The 16282-nt window shown below is 39.2% G+C and overlaps 1 protein-coding gene across 1 annotated transcript in view; it reads right to left on the bottom strand.

The window, feature by feature from the left end:
- Nucleotides 1–16282, bottom strand: part of APAF1 (apoptotic peptidase activating factor 1) — an 89677-nt gene that overhangs the window by 35774 nt on the left and 37621 nt on the right. Inside the window, exons 15-17 of the mRNA XM_050749319.1 lie at nucleotides 15558–15689; nucleotides 11663–11788; nucleotides 3194–3355 (exon numbers count right to left, since the gene is read on the bottom strand). Of these exons, the coding sequence (XP_050605276.1) occupies nucleotides 3194–3355; nucleotides 11663–11788; nucleotides 15558–15689 (420 nt within the window). The remainder of the gene's footprint in view (nucleotides 1–3193; nucleotides 3356–11662; nucleotides 11789–15557; nucleotides 15690–16282) is intronic.

Here is a 16282-nt window from a genome sequence, read left to right as displayed (position 1 = left end):
TGCAAAAATTTTCTCCCATTCTGTAGGTTGTCTGTTCACTCTGATGGTAGTTTCTTTTGCTGTGCAGAAGCTATTTAGTTTAATTAGATCCCATTTGTCAATTTTGGCTTTTGTTGCCATTGCTTTTGGTGTTTTAGATATGAAGTCCTTGCCCATGCCTAAAAACATATTTTCTATAAAGGAAAATTCATCACAGATGAGCTCTCAAGCTAGCCTAAAGAGAAATAAAAGTTTAGTGAATAAAGAAGAGACTGGCCCAATTAACATACAGACTAGTTCTCCCTAATGCTTGTTTATTCAAAAGAGAAAATGAATACTCATAAATGAAAATAATCAAAATGATATAGGGCAGAGGTTTGCTAAAATAAAATTAGCTCAATCATTTCTATTTCTCTCTAGAACTACCACATTACTCATTATAATTAATCATTTTCCTGTTTTTGAACCCCAAAAAGCTACTTTTGAGTAATCCAAGTTTCTTCCATTTTTTTTCTTTTTTTTTTTTTTGAGACAGACTTCCGCTCTTGTTGCCCAGGCTGGAGTCCAAGGGCGCGATCTCGGCTTGGCACGATCTCGGCTCACCACAACCTCCACCTCCTGAGTTCAAGCAATTCTCCTGCCTCAGCTTCCCAAGTAGCTGGGATTACAGGCATGCACCACCACGCCCAGCTAATTTTTTTATTTTTAGGAGAGACGGGGTGTCCCCATGTTGGTTAGGCTGGTCTCGAACTCCCGACCTCAGGTGATCTGCCCACCTTGGCCTCCCAAAGTGCTGGGATTACAGGTGTGAGTCACTGCGCCCAGCCACAGTTTCTTCAATTTTTAAGACTTACAAATGCTGAATATACTCTTCCAAAGTTTTTGCCAAATAAGATGATTTGTATTTACTACATGTATTGATACAGTATAGTGATTTAAGATTAAGACATAGACCTTAGAAAGAAACAAAAAAGCTTCCAGTGGGAGCTATTAAAATGTTTAGTGAATGCACAGTCCCTGCAAGCATGCACATATGGTAGGCAGCATAGCGCTGGAGGCCAAAAACACAGGGCAGGAAATTAGATTTAAAATGCTTCCCAGGACAGGTCATTTTTTTAAAAATTAGTGACTGACAGTGATCGAGGAAACTTGGCAAATGTGGAATAGGCAGTTGTCCCAATTATGGAATAGTAAAAGAAAAAAGACCTAACAACAGGAGTAGACTCACACAGGAATTGGAAAGAAATAACAGGAGGAGGAAGGAGAGACCAAGGGTAAGAAATCGGGATCTACACACAGTTAAGGAACACCTTTGGGTGGCTTTCTTTTAGCATGGTAAAACAGGGAACTGCTGTACAGATTTTTAAAACAAGGCATTTCATGTAATATAAAATTATTTTCCTCTCACTAGAACAGGTCTCTTAAAATCTTTTAAAAAGTCATCTTTTGTTCAACATCACTGGTAATTGGGAAAACACAAATCAAACCACAAGGAGAAACCACTTCACACCTACTAGGATGGCTATAATTTTAAAAATGAACAATATCAAGTTTTATCAAGGATGTGGAGAAATTGAAACCCTCGAACATTGCTAGTGGAATGTAAACTGGTGCAGCTGCTGTGGAAAAATCTAGTGGTTTCTCAGAAAACTAAATAAAGAATTACCATATGACCCAGTAATTCCACTCCTAGGTATACACACAAGGCTCAAATAGATATTTGTACACCAATGTTGCAGCATTATTCAGAGTAGCCAAAAGGTGGAAACAAACCAAGTGTCCATCAACAGATGAATGGATGAACAAAATGTGATATATACATACATTGGAGTATTATTCAGCCATAAGAGGAAATACTGTTCTGATACATGCTACAACATGAATGAACCTTGAAACATGCTCAATGAAATGAGTCAGACACAAAAGGACTGATATTATATGATTCCACTTATATGAAATACCTAGGCAAATTCACAGATTACATTAGAGGTTACAAAGGTCTAGCAAGAGAGGGGAAAGAGGAGTTATTACTTCATGGTTACAAAGTTTCTGTTTAGGGTGATGAAAAAGTTTTGGAAATATGAAGCGGTAATGGTTACACAGCATTGTGAATGTAATGCCACTGAAATGTACATTTTCAGATGGTTAAAATGGCAAATTTTCCATTATATGCATTTTATCACAATAAAAAAAGTTTTACTCTTCAAGTTCTGCAAATGCAATGGTTCCTTTTTTGTTCTTATAGATTTTAACTTAAAGGGAGATATTTTTCCTCTTAGTTTCCTGCTAAAGGGGTACAAACTTATGAGCAATCAACACCAAGGATTGCAGCACTAGATCAATAACAATCATATACATGATCCTTTATATAACCATATTCTATATTTCAATTATGCTCTTTAAAACAGTAATATCCCTCATTCAAGTCTTTTGAAATCACTACTAGATCAGAATGTAACTGAGCCATAAATCAGAAGATCTGGCTCTCCTAATCACAATGTAACTTTGAAGAATTATTTGGCTGCTCTAAACCTCAGCTGCCTCATTATTATCATAGGGCTACTGTAACCTGCTGCTTCTTGAATACTTACATCAAAAGAAATTATATGTGAGAGCACTCTGAATACCACAAATATAAGCTACTGTTAGACATGGGGAAGAAAAGCAAAGCATTTTCTTATTTACTTTTTTCATATTTTCCTCAGTTACTTTATAAAAATTTCACAACCTTGTTCAGTCATTGATGAGCATTTCTATCAGAGTCATCAAATCATAAAATTGTAGGTGTAAGAAAGCACTTTGAAAAATCACCTAAACCAATGTAATTGAAATTGAAGGAAAAAAAGGAGTAATTCAGAAAGCAATCTATGTTTTAAATACATTTTAAATACATTTGAGGAACACTGGATTCGATGGCATAAATTGTATAATAGGACTTCCTGGGGCCCTGAATATGTTAATTCACACCGTGTGCTTAATAAGGGAAAGCAATACAAAACATATTTCCCAAATGGTGTAACCATGGAGACCTTTCCTCACAAGGCCATCCTTATCTCATGGAGCACAGTTCCAAAGAACCATGACAGGTTAGGAAGACTGCCCAAAATCACACAACTGACTTTATTTTTATCAATAAACATTGTAAAATGCAAAAATGAATAGAAATTTTAACTTTCTTTAAATCAGACTGAAGTTGGCTTTTTAAAGTACTTACAAAGATTTTATTTTTTGCTGCCACCATTATCCTTGCACCATCAGCAAACCACGAACAACACTTCACTATCACTTCCATATCCTCTTGAGGGTCCTCTGAATTTAGGAAGAACTGTTTCACATTAAAGCTTTTCCTCTCATTTGCTGATGTCACATCCCAAAGCTTCGAATTAAAGTAATAAAAAAAGAAAAAGTTTGTTTTACTCTAAAATCACACCTCTAGAATTCTTTCTGAATTAAATGCTGCATAAACTTATTCACTTCACTTGATGAATTATTTTTACCTATGCATGACTTTTTGTAAGGTTTTTAAATTAAGATCTCCAGTTTCATTATCATGTTCTTAAAAAGAAAAAATTAGAAGCACTGCCCAAAATGCAGAACATAAAATTAAATAAAAAGAATCTTGCATGGTGTGGGGGCTAAAAATTACATGTTGACAGTAAGGACACAAGTGGAAGAAAGGTGGTAAGATGAAGAGACTCACGACTTGCCACTGCTGCCCTCTGCTGTGCCAGGAATGAAGTGTGCTTCCCAAACCTACCACTAACAGCAAGAAGACTACACAGGACCCAGTCCAAGTTAGGTCATGACCTAGCAGAGCATTCAGAGACATAAGGAAGTCTCTGAAAACAGGGACAAGCAAGACTCTTTGTGTGCTTGGCAGGGCTAGATAGGGCTATAAAACTAACTGGATCCTGAGGAATGAGATACAAAATACCATAAACTTTGCTCAGTAGTAGGACCACTTGAATAGAACAAAAGACAAAGGCCTTCAAGAAGATCCACCTTCACTCTTCTGGGCCATGAGCAGCATCTCGGCCTCACAGAGTGATAATGACTGCCCATGCCCAAACCAAAGGTTGGCCATGGAGAAGGATGGGGGTGCGGGGAGAAAGTTGCTTCTCAGACTTCAAGTCAGCTTCCAAAGCACAACTCCCAGGTAAAACCTAATTTGTCTGGCCAGGTACATTTTCAAATCTCTTGAGTAAAAAGAAGTATTATATATACTAAGAAACATGGCCAAAACTAAAACTTTTCTACTTGCAACAACTGCGGGTAATCTGGGTAATGCAGAAGAGACAGCAGGTGCTAAAACAGCCTTCCCTGACACTAAAGAGAAAATAATAATAATAATAATAAACATAAATGCCTGAACCTTCAGTTACATCATCCTGAATATACGAGAAATCAGTTTCCCTATTAATACGAAAATCAGGCTGGGTACAGTGGTTCACACCTGTAATCCCAGCACTTTGGGAAGCCAAGGTGGGAGGATCACTTGAGCCCAGGATTTCAAGACCAGCCTGGGCAACACAGTGAGACCTCATCTGTTTTGTTTTGTTTTCCATTTAAAATTTTTTTTAAAAAGAAAAAGAAAAAAAAAGCAACTACTGCCTGAATTTTAAAAAGAAAAATAAAAGTAGCACAATCCAACTTGATTATACATGTCTAAACTGCATGTGTTTCTGGACCTGACTTTGGCTTCTATCAAGCAGTGATGAACTCCTACATATTGAGGGATCACATAAACTAATACCAGCATTTCATTCTGAGCAAGTCGCTGCACTGTATCCAGGGTCCCTGTGAACCCCATGCCTTTGCGTGCTTTAAATGGCAATTTTTAAATAGAACTCACATTTTAAAATAGTTCATCTCAGAGCCTGAAAAGCACATGCTTATCAACATGCTACCCTATAAAACGCTTAAAAAGTTATACAGCCATTTGGGGCAGGACATAATTTTACAGTTTTCATCCTCTCAAAAGGTAAAAGCTTTCAGGAGACTTTGACCTTGAAATGCTGTTATCTAACATCATTTTGCAGGACCTCTGCTTACTACCTGTCATTGTATCAGTGTGAACCAACCAATGATACTGACTTAACAGCACTGTGGGAAAGCCACCACAAACATGGGCAGTTCTCACCAAGAGTGCAGCAGTGTCTGTCCCCTGCTGCGAGTGCTCTGTGCGCCACAATCACATTTTGATACTCATACATGAATATGGAAATAAAAATCCCGTCCCTGTCAAATGACAACTTTTTAAAAACTGTCCGAGTTTAAAGACATCTTAGTTTGACTTCAAGTGACACAGCGAGGTTTTATCATCTTTAACACATGTATTAAACGCTATGCTAGTCACTTTTAGAGACTATATAAATGAATCAGATACAGATACTACCCTCAAGGAATTGACAGGCCAGTAAGGGAAGTAAGACAAGCACATAAATAACTTAAACACAAAATATGTCACGTGTCATTTGAAAGGAAAAGGTATAGCACAGTGGGAAGGCTGTATGCAAGCTGAGGGCTTGAGGGAACACTTTGTACAGGAGGTAGCCACCTCACTGTACTCCCTGAGATTAGCCTATCTTATACCAACTTAAGACAGAGAATGTCAACATCAAAAAGACAGGGGAACACTCCAGGGCCTAGAGCCTATTCCAAGTGATCAGCATAAGCTAAAGTACAAAATGAGAAAACAAAGACAATGAAAAAGAAGAACAAGTTCAATCTGGTTGTAGCATCAGGTATGTGAACCCTTCCTCAACAGAGTCCTTATCTGCTCTCAGAGCACCGTCTTCATACTTTTATCATTTTCATGGTTCATCTATTCACTTATGTTCTCCCCAACTTGATTCTAAACAGTTCAGAGCAGCCAGGAAGTATACTTTTTTCTTTTTTAGTGTTTAAAATCCAAATGCCTAGTACAGTATCTGGCACACACTAAGTATTCAATAAATACATTTTAAGTGAAAGACTGATTACTACCGACAGGGTACAGTGGCTCATTCCTGTAATCCTAGCACCTTGGGAGGCTGAGGCAAGCAGACCACTTGAGCCCAGGAATTCAAGACCAGCCTGGGCAACATGGTGAAACCCCATCTCTAAAAACAAACAAACAAAAAGACAGATCACTCCCAAGTTTCAAGCATAGGCAAGTACAGACAATAGTGTTGCTGAAAGAAATAGGGTTCTGGGGGCCGGGTGCGGTGGCTCAAGCCTGTAATCCCAGCACTTTGGGAGGCCAAGACGGGTGGATCACGAGGTCAGGAGATCGAGACCATCCTGACGAACACAGTGAAACCCCGTCTCTACTAAAAAAATACAAAAAACTAGCCGGGCGAGGTGGCGGGCGCCTGTAGTCCCAGCTACTCGGGAGGCTGAGGCAGGAGAATGGCGTGAACCCGGGAGGCGGAGCTTGCAGTGAGCTGAGATCCGGCCACTGCACTCCAGCCTGGGCGACAGAGCCAGACTCCATCTCAAAAAAAAAAAAAAAAGAAAGAAATAGGGTTCAGGTGTTAAAGATGCAGACAGAACAGATACAGCTCTGCTATGGTTTGGAGATGGTTTATTTATCCTGACCCAGACTCAAAAATTTGATCCCCACTGTGGCAGTGTTGGGAAGTAGGGATTGATGGAAGGTGTCTGGGTCATGGGGGTTGATCCCTCATAAACAGATGAATGCCTTCTAATGCCTTCCCACTGGGGTGAGTTCTCTGGGAATGGATTAGTTCTCAAAAGTGCAGGTTGTTGAAAACAGTCTGGCTTTCTGGGTTTCGCTATCTTCAATCCTCTTTTTTAATATGATCTCTTTGCACACGCCCACTTCCCTTCCCCTTTCCACCATGAGTGGAAGCAGCCCAAGGCCCTCATCAGGTGCAGCTGCCCAATCCTGGAATTTCCAGCCATCAGAATCATGAGCCAAGTAAACCCCTTTTCTTTATAAATTACCCAGTCTCGGGTATTATGTTACAGAAAATAGAGAACAGACAAAGACAATTTCCAAACTCTCCCAAAACTCAGGTAAACAACAGTAATGAGAATTTTTCTCTCTAGGCATAATCCACACAGCAAAGGAAAATGGAGAAAGAGACAGCAGCAACAAAATCACTAAGTCTAGAAAGCAGAAAGGTAAGTAATAGGCAGACTCCTAGAAATAAATTCTGAGCCTGCAGTGGGGAAATTCAAGCAGCCCAATAACCCCATATAACTCCAAAAAGACTCAGGAAGTGCTGGCACCCAGTACCTTCTGATAAAGGTGAAGCTAAGTCCTCCAAAAAGACTCAGGAAGTGCTGACACCCAGTACCTTCTGATAAAGGTGAAGCTAAGTCAAGAGGAATCTTTAAAAGTCCGTTGAAATCTCCTCCCTCCACTCTGCAACCCAGGGGCCTGTGTCCCTACTCTGGCAGAATACAAGGCTATTCTATACCCTACACAGTTGAGAGAAGGGTCACTTGAAAACAGGGAAATTAAGAGAAAGTGTATTTTCTAAATGTTGAGATCTCTGCCCAGATATCATCTCAGAACTGGCCGGAGTCATCATATCCTACAAATAGAAGACTAAAATTTCTACTAGCCAAGCATGGTGGTGCACACCTGTAGTCCCAGCTCCTCAGGAGGCTAAGGTGGGAGGATCACTTGAGCCTAGGAGGTTGAGGCTGCAGTGAGCTGCAGTCACACCACTGCACTCCAGCGCTCCAGCCTATGTGACAGAGTGAGATCCTGTCTCAAAAAAAAAGGGGGGAAGTTGGGCGCAATGGCTCACACCTGTAATACCAGCACTTTGGGAGGCCAAGGATGGTGGATCACGAGGTCAGGAGTTCAAGACCAGCCTGGCCAACATGGTGAAACCCTATCTCTACTAAAAACACAAAAATGAGCCGGGTGTGGTGGTACGCGCCTGTAATCCCAGCTACTTGGGAGGTTGAGGCAGGAGAACTGCTTGAACCCAAAAGGGCAGAGGTTGCAGTGAGCCAAGATCGCGCCACTGTACTCCAGCCTGGGCAACAGAGCAAGACTCTGTCTTGGGAGGGGGCGAAAAAAAGACAAGAAAAAGAAAAAAGAGAAAAGAAAATTTTTACTCTGGACACCCAACCAGTTCAAGACAAAAGATATAAAGACTTTTGCAGCAAGCCAAGATGGCACCACAGCACTCCAGCCTGGGCGACACACTAAGACTGTCTTTAAAAAAAAAAGAGTTCATAATAAAAACAGATAAGCCAAGGAAAACTACAATTTAAAAGTTCACAATTCCCAATCAACTTGTTGGTGATGTATTCTTAAATATCAGCAGATAGCAAAGGATCAGATAGCTAAGATATATCTATGTCTAAAATCCAAACAGAAACCAAAACCAACAAATAGAAAAATATCTATTACACAGGAATATGAAAACTTCAAAAAAAAAAAACCCTATTACTAATGCCCATAAAAAGATAAAAGATGCTGCATCCATGAAACAAGAACAGACTAATATTTAAAAGGAACTGATCACAAGAATGAATACTTAAAAATATGGTAGCAGAAATTTAAAACTCAATAGAAAGACAGAAAAATAAAGCTAAAGAAATCTTTCAAAAAGTAGGGCAAATGGACAAAAAGAAGGAAGGAGAGGAAAAAAATTTTTGATCCAGAAACACAAGTATTCCAGAAAGAGAAAATAGGAAGAAATCAAACAATTCAAGGAAACGCCAGAACTGAAGGATAAGTTTCCAAATTCAAAGAAGCTACCATTCTGTAGGCAGTTTACTCTGTTGACAGTTTCTTTTGCTGTGCAGAAGCTTTCATTTAATTAGGTTCCACTTGTCAAAGTTTGTTTTTGTAGCAATTGCTTTTGAGGACTTGGCCAAAAATTATTTGCCAAGACTGATGTCAAGAAGGGTATTTCCTAGGTTTTCTTCTAGGATTTCAATAGCTTGAGGTAATATATTTAAATTTTTAATCTATCTTTAACTTTTATATGTGGTAAAAGGTAAGGGTCTAGTTTCATTCCTCTGATTATGGCTAGCCAGTTATCCCAGCACCATTTATTGAATAGAGAGTCCTGTCTCCCATTGCTTTTGTTGGCCTTGTTAAACTATGCATCCAACAAAGGTCTAATATCCAGAATTCATAAGGAACTTAAGCATATCAGCAAGTGAAAAACAGAGACATCTTTAGACATTATAATAAAGACACCTTAAAAATTTACTTCCCACAGATTCTTTCTTAGGAAGCTAGAGGAGATTCTCCACCAAGCTGAGAAAGTAAGCCAAGAAAGAGGACAAAAAAACCTAAAAAACAAGGGTTCCAACGTAAGAGAAAAGCAAAAGGAATCCCTAGGATGATGGTAAGGAAGATCTCGGGATGGCAGCTGGACTCTGGGAATAGTATTACCATTACCAATCAGAATGGAGCAAGACAGAACCTTCCAAAAATGTTGTTTCCAAAAAAAGACTTACAAAATGCCTGGTAAGTTTAAATCATTTAAGGAGCAAGTTAACAAGAGAGAGTTTGAAGATAAGCACATTTAAAGACTAAACAAATGAAAAAACTTATTAACCCCAGGGAAAACAGAAAGTTAATGAGAGAGGAAAAAAAATTCATACTACATGACTCAATTGTGATTAGTTACAATGATGTAAACCCTGAACACTGTTCTAATCAAAATCAATGTACAAAAATCAGTTAGCCACTCACAGTGGTTCATGCCTGTAAGCCCAGCAATTTGGGAGGCTGAGGCCAAAGGATCACTTGAGGCCAGGAGTTTGAGACCAGCCTGGCCAATACAGTAAGACCTTCTTTCTATTTAAGAGGAAAAAAAAAGAAATCAGTAGCATTTCTGTACAGCCATAACATTCAAGCTGAGAGCCAAATCAAGAACACAATCCCATTTACAGTAGCCACACACAAAAAAATAAAATACCCAGGAATACATCTAACCAAGGAAGTGAAAGATCTCTACAGGGAGAACTACAAAACATTGCTAAAAGAAATCATGCATGACCCAAACAAATGGAAAAATATTCCATGCTCGTGGACTGGAACAATCAATATCATTAACATGGCCATACTATCCAAAACAATCTATAGGTTCAACACTATTCCTATCAAACTAGCAACGTTATTTATCACAGATTTAGAAAAAAATATCTAAAATTCATTTAGAATCAAAAAGGGTCCAAACAACCAAAGCAATTCTAAGCAAAAAGAACGAAGCCAGAGGCATCACATTACCATACTTGAAACCGTATTACAAGGCTACAACAAGCAAAACAACATGGTACTGGTAGAAAAACAGACACATAGACCAATGGAACAGGACAGGGAACCCAAAAATAAAGCCACACACCTACAACTATCTGATCTTTGAACAGGTGGCCTGCCCCTCCACACCTGTGGGCGTTTCTCCTTAGGCGGAACAAGAGACTTGAGAAAAGAATGAGACACAGAGACAAAGTATAGAGAAAGAAACAGTGGGCCCAGGGGACCGGCGCTCAGCTTACAGAGGACCCACGGCCGGCACCGGGTCTCTGAGTTCCCTTAGTATTTATTGATAATTATCTTTACCATCTTAAAGATAAGGGAGTGGCAGGACAATAGGATCATTTTAGGGAGAAAATTAGCAGTAAGACATATGGATAAAGATCTCTGTGACATGAATAAGTTCAAAGGAGGGAGAGGTTGCAGTGAGCCAAGATCGTGCCATTATACTCCAGCCTTGGCAACAGAGTAAGACTCTGTCTCAAAAACAAAAACAAACAAACAAAAAACAGATCCTTTACAAACCTGACCCATAGATCTTACTGTGATTTAAATGTGTCCCCCAAAGTTCATGTGTTAAAAACTTAATCCCCGATGTAAATATTGAGAGATGGGACCTTCAAAAGTGGTTAGGTCACAAGGGTGCTACCCTCATGAATGGATTAATGCTATTATCTAGCTTCCTGATAAATGGGTAAGTTCAGCCCCCTCCTCACTCTCTCCCTTTCTGCTGGTGCCCTCCCCCCCAGAACTGTAAAAAATAAATCTCCAATCTTTATAAATTACTCACAATTTATAGAAGCACAACATAAATTATAGAAGCACAAAATAAACTAAAGCAGATCTCAAAATATTTTATGAACATATGCTTGAAACAAAATGTACACTTAAAATTTAAGAATTCAAATTACAAGAATAAAAATTCGACATTACAGAAGTTTTTCTTTTTTTTTTTTTTTTGAGATGGTGTCTCACTCTGTCACCCAGGCTGGAGTGGAGTGGTGTGATCTCAGCTCACTGCAACCTCCATCTCCCGGGTTCAGGGAATTTTCTGCCTCAGCCTCCCAAGTAGCTGGGATTACAGGTGCTCGCTACCACACCCAGCTAATTTTTGTATTTTTAGTCTAGTTTCACCATCTTGGCCAGGCTGATCTTGAACTCCTGACCTTGTGATCCACCCACCTCAGCCTCCCAAAGTGCTGGAATTACAGGCGTGAGCCACCACACCCAGCCTACATTATAGAACTTTAAGCATTAGGTTATACACCATTCATAAACAATCGTTAGGATAAGCAATTACAGTTAAACTAAATATGCTCCTGGAAGTTGAAAGAAGCAGGCTCTTTCTGTAGAAATGTGAAAAAAACAGAAACCTATTTCTATAACCAAATCTTAAGACTTTCCATAAAATATAACCTATTTTAATAGTGTACAAAAGCATACCTTTAAGGTTCCATCAGCTGAGCAACTAGCCAAAAGCTTATCATCTGGTGAAAATCTGCAGTGATTGACTGAATTTGTATGACCAAACATGGTATTTCGACATTCTTTTTGATTCAAATCCCAGAGCTATTTGTGAAAGAAAAAATATAAATAAACAACTAGTATTGAATGGGGAAACATCAGAAATCATGTGAAGTTCTTCCTTTTCTCTCATTTAAGCTTTTTGGTTACAGAATGATGTTTAACCCACAGCAACACAAACACATCAAACACAAAAGTATCAAACACAAAAATGAACTTGTGATTAACAAGCAATGGGGCAGCCTTTAGATCAACATGTAAATCTACTAAGGGACTCAAGGGCTCACCGAGGTTTTTAGGCTGAGTACTAAATAACTAACTAAACAACTACTACTAATTTTAATGGAGTGGTTTAGAATCATTATTATTTTACACAGTTACAAAAAGCCACAGTAAGTAATATATAATATAAATTACCTCCATATTTTTTAATGTTAGGTTATCCAACCCTAAAAATGGTGGAGTAAGTCAAGTACCACCTCCAGGAAGCAATTAACCAAATCCAAAATGTGGCACATTCCATGGGACAAATGACTAAACTGCTCTAATAAATCAATGTTACAAGAAAGGAGGCAGAGGAAAAAAGAAACTTTAACAGAATAAAAGAGACTTAAGAGGCAAAGCAAATGCTACATGAAGTTTGTTTGGATTCTGATTCCAATAAACAAGACAGAAATGCATGTTTTGAGAATATGGAATAAGTGAACATGAACCAGGTATATTACAAAACTGTATTTTATTATGTTAGGTGTGATAATAGTATGGTATGATAATAAACATAATATTTATATTAAAGATCTCTGAGATACATGCTTAAGTATTTTGGGTGAAATGACATATTTAGGATTTGCTGTAAAATCCTCTATTCAGGCTGGACATGGTGGCTCACCCCTGTAATCCCAGCACTTTGGGAGGCTGAGGTGGGCGGATCACCTGAGGTCAGGAGTTCAAGACCAGCCTGACCAACACAGCAAAACCCCATCTCTACTAAAAATACAAAAAATTAGCTGGGAGTGGTGGCCCACACCTGTAATCCCAGCTACTCGGGAGGCTGAGGCATAAGAATTGCTTGAACCCAGGAGGCAGAGGTTGCAATTAGCCGAGATCGCTCCACTGCACTCCAGCCTAGGTGATAGAGAGAGACTCTATTCAAAAAAGTGGAGGAGTTTATAAGCTGTGTGTGGTGGCTCACACCTGTAATCCCAGCACTTTGGGAAGCTGAGGCAGGTGGATCACAAGATCAGGAGATCGAGACCATCCTGGCCAACATGATGAAACCCCATCTCTATTAAAATACAAAAAATTAGCTGGGCATGGTGGCACGGCCCCTGTAGTCCCAGCTACTCAGGAGGCTGAGGCAGGGGAATCACTTGAACCCAGGAGGCAGAGATTGCAGTAAGCCGAGATCGTGCCACTGCACTCCAGTCTAGCAACAGAGCAAGATGCTGTCCAAAAGAGAAGGGGGGGGGTAATTTATAAAATAAGATTGACAAAATATTAATCACTGTTGAAACTAAATGATGGATACCACAGGGGTTTATATTATGTTTCCTCCCTTTGGGTAGGTTTGGAAATTATAAAAAATGCAAATAAAAGGAATTATAGTCATATCTGGTGATTTATGCTAGTAAGATTAAACCCAGAAGAAGAAATCAATTATTCCCAGATGTTAATTTTGGCAAAAATTATTTGGAAATGATTAGTAAGTGAGATACATCCTGTTCCTCATGTCCATTTCTATCCTTGGCACCTTTATCCCAGTCCTAGATAAATTCAGTTCTTCAGATAAGGCAAGTTACATGAAGGCAGCTTCAGAATTACATATTTTCACTGGCTTTTCTCTGCTCAAGAATCACAAGAAATGCATCCTAATAGTCCTTATGGTAATACAGGTAGTATGGCACATCTTAAAGTAAACCTTGTCCTTAATTAAAACGGTTTACTAACCAATAACCCCCTCCCACATGGCAGAGGTTTTTTTCCTATATTGAAAAGGAAATATGGACTTCCTCAACCTACAAAATGCCAAAAGCAACATCAAAAATTAGTCATAAATAGTATAAGTCTTAGTTTTTTTAGCAGTACATTTATTCAAATAGGGCCAAGTTTTTTTGAGTAAAAGTGAACTATAACTGTGATATAATTTTATGTTACTACATTACTCTGTAATTTTGGTCCAATCCAATGTTTTCAAATTGTGCTCTGCAGGGTCCTTGGGATTCTATAAACATAAATATGCCTAAAGAGGCTGGGCGCGGTGGCTCACGCCTGTAATCCCAGCACTTTGGGAGGCCGAGGCGGGCGGATCACAAGTTCAGGAGATCAAGACCACGGTGAAACCCCGTCTCTACTAAAAATACAAAAAATTAGCTGGGTGTGGTGGCGGGCGCCTGTAGTCCCGGCTACTCAGGAGGCTGAGGCAGGAGAATGGCGTGAACCCAGGAGGCAGAGCTTGCAGTGAGCCGAGATCGCGCCACTGCACTCCAGCCTGGGCAACAGAGCGAGACTCCATCTCAAAAAAAAAAATGCCTAAAGAGCACTATGTGGTGGGGAGGGTTAGAGATGAAAGGGAACGAGAGAGAATGAGAAAGGAAGGGGAGGGAGGAGGAAGGAGGAGGAGAAGAAAGAAGAAGAGAGGGAGGAGGAGAGAAAAGAAAGGTAAAGAGGGTGACAGGGAGGGAAAGGGATAAAGGGAGAGAGACAGAGGAGAGGGAAAAAGGGAGGAAGAGAGAGTCAAGGAGAAATGCAGGTCCCATTCAGCCAGAGCAACAAGCTTTATACACACTGAGCTTCTGTGTAATTTTTTCTTCTGAAAAATAAATAAATAAATAAAAATTTAGCTTCCTGAACAGGAGGATGGAGAGGGCAATTTTCAGTAACTGTTTCAGGACTTTCTAAAGATAATTTTTCTAATAGTTTATTTAAATGTCAAAACATAGAGTCTATGAAGTTTTCCAAACTGAAATGTCTTTTACTACCTCTCTCAAAAATATCACGTTCAATTGCAAAGACGGTATGACATCAAGGAAGAAAGGTTTGAAAACAATTCAAAAAAAGTTAGCGGATCTTTCTGGGATCCCGGAAAAGGTAATCTAGCTATCTTTATCCACTTAAGAGGAAAAAAAGGTACAATCAAACATTATCAAGCATATGTAGAATGAATTTCTATTTTTGGTTTTCATTTGTGTTATCTTTCCTACCAGCACCTTTTCCCTCCTCTCTGCGATAACAGAACCTCTCTTTTGAATTAAGCTCCACTTATGATTCAAGTAGAGCTGACCTCACTCATTTGTCCCACTTCCATATAACTAAACTTGTGACCCTTGGACAATCCAAGGGTTTCATCCTACTGTCCACTGGGGTTACCCTAGCGACAAGCATGTAAGCCAAACTGAGTCAAATAAAGTCTCTCTAAAATTAGATCTATGGGTTCTAGGAAAGAGCACATTTCTCTTACTCTGTGATTGTGAGCTATAAGGTAGCCACATTTTTTGTCACATAAAAAGCATGCCTGAACCAACACAAGGGAAGGCAAGAGTCTGGAGATGGAAAGGGAGGTAGAGCCTGAGAACACAGTTTAAGCATTTGGAGTCAGCTATGCCTGAAGCCATGCTATGCTCCCTCTAGACTTATCAGTTACATGAGCCAATAAAATATTTTTAAACTATTTTTTTTTTGCTTCAGCTAATATATTATTGTAGTTTCTACCACTGTGACCAGAAAGTCCTAATAGTAAGATACATAAGAAGATCAAAGGAGATACTCTGATGTACCTATCAAATTTATCTACATAATTCTCAATATCCACACTTACTTTGAGGAAGCAGTCACTTGACCCAGTGGCTAAGAGAAGATGATGACTACTGTTGGTGAAATGGCAGCAATTGACTTGCTCTGAGTGCTCATCATAAGTGTGTACTAGTTCCCCGGTCACAGAATTCCAAATCTAAAGAGAAAAGAGAAAAAATTTACAAATACCCATTATTTTCAAAGGGAGAACAGAGGGGCAAAGCAATGTCCATTGCTTTGCAAATGCTATCTTATCCTGTCATAGCAGATTTTCCTAGTTGGACAAGATGCTAATGAAACCTCTCCCCTTTCTAAAATATGGCAATATTTTGCCTCAATGTTTAAAAAAATTATTTGCAAATATACATATATGTACCTATAGCATAACTGGAGTGTCACAAACACATGACATTTCTTAAGGGCAAGATTTCACATGTTTATATGAATGACAGCAGGCAGAGAAGTGCTTTAAAGAGGTTGGCATAACAGACCTGTGATCAGAAGGGTTGAGCCCAAGAGCTGGCTCTACCACTTATGACTTGTGTGTCACAAATCCCTAACTTACCTGCATCTCAGGTCCCTCTTCTGTAAAATGGGGGTATTTATACCTCTCCTACACAATTTAATATATCAAATGAGATAATGAACATGACAAGTGTTCCATGGACTTCAAGGTACCATATAAATAAGTAAAGGCAGACTGCTTAGCAAAAAAAAATAAAGGTTTTATAGTCTGAGAGAAATCCAGCT

Source organism: Macaca thibetana, chromosome 11 (assembly GCF_024542745.1).
Source record: "Macaca thibetana thibetana isolate TM-01 chromosome 11, ASM2454274v1, whole genome shotgun sequence".
Lineage (NCBI taxonomy): Eukaryota > Metazoa > Chordata > Mammalia > Primates > Cercopithecidae > Macaca > Macaca thibetana.
This window is presented reverse-complemented; position numbering and strand designations above follow the sequence as displayed.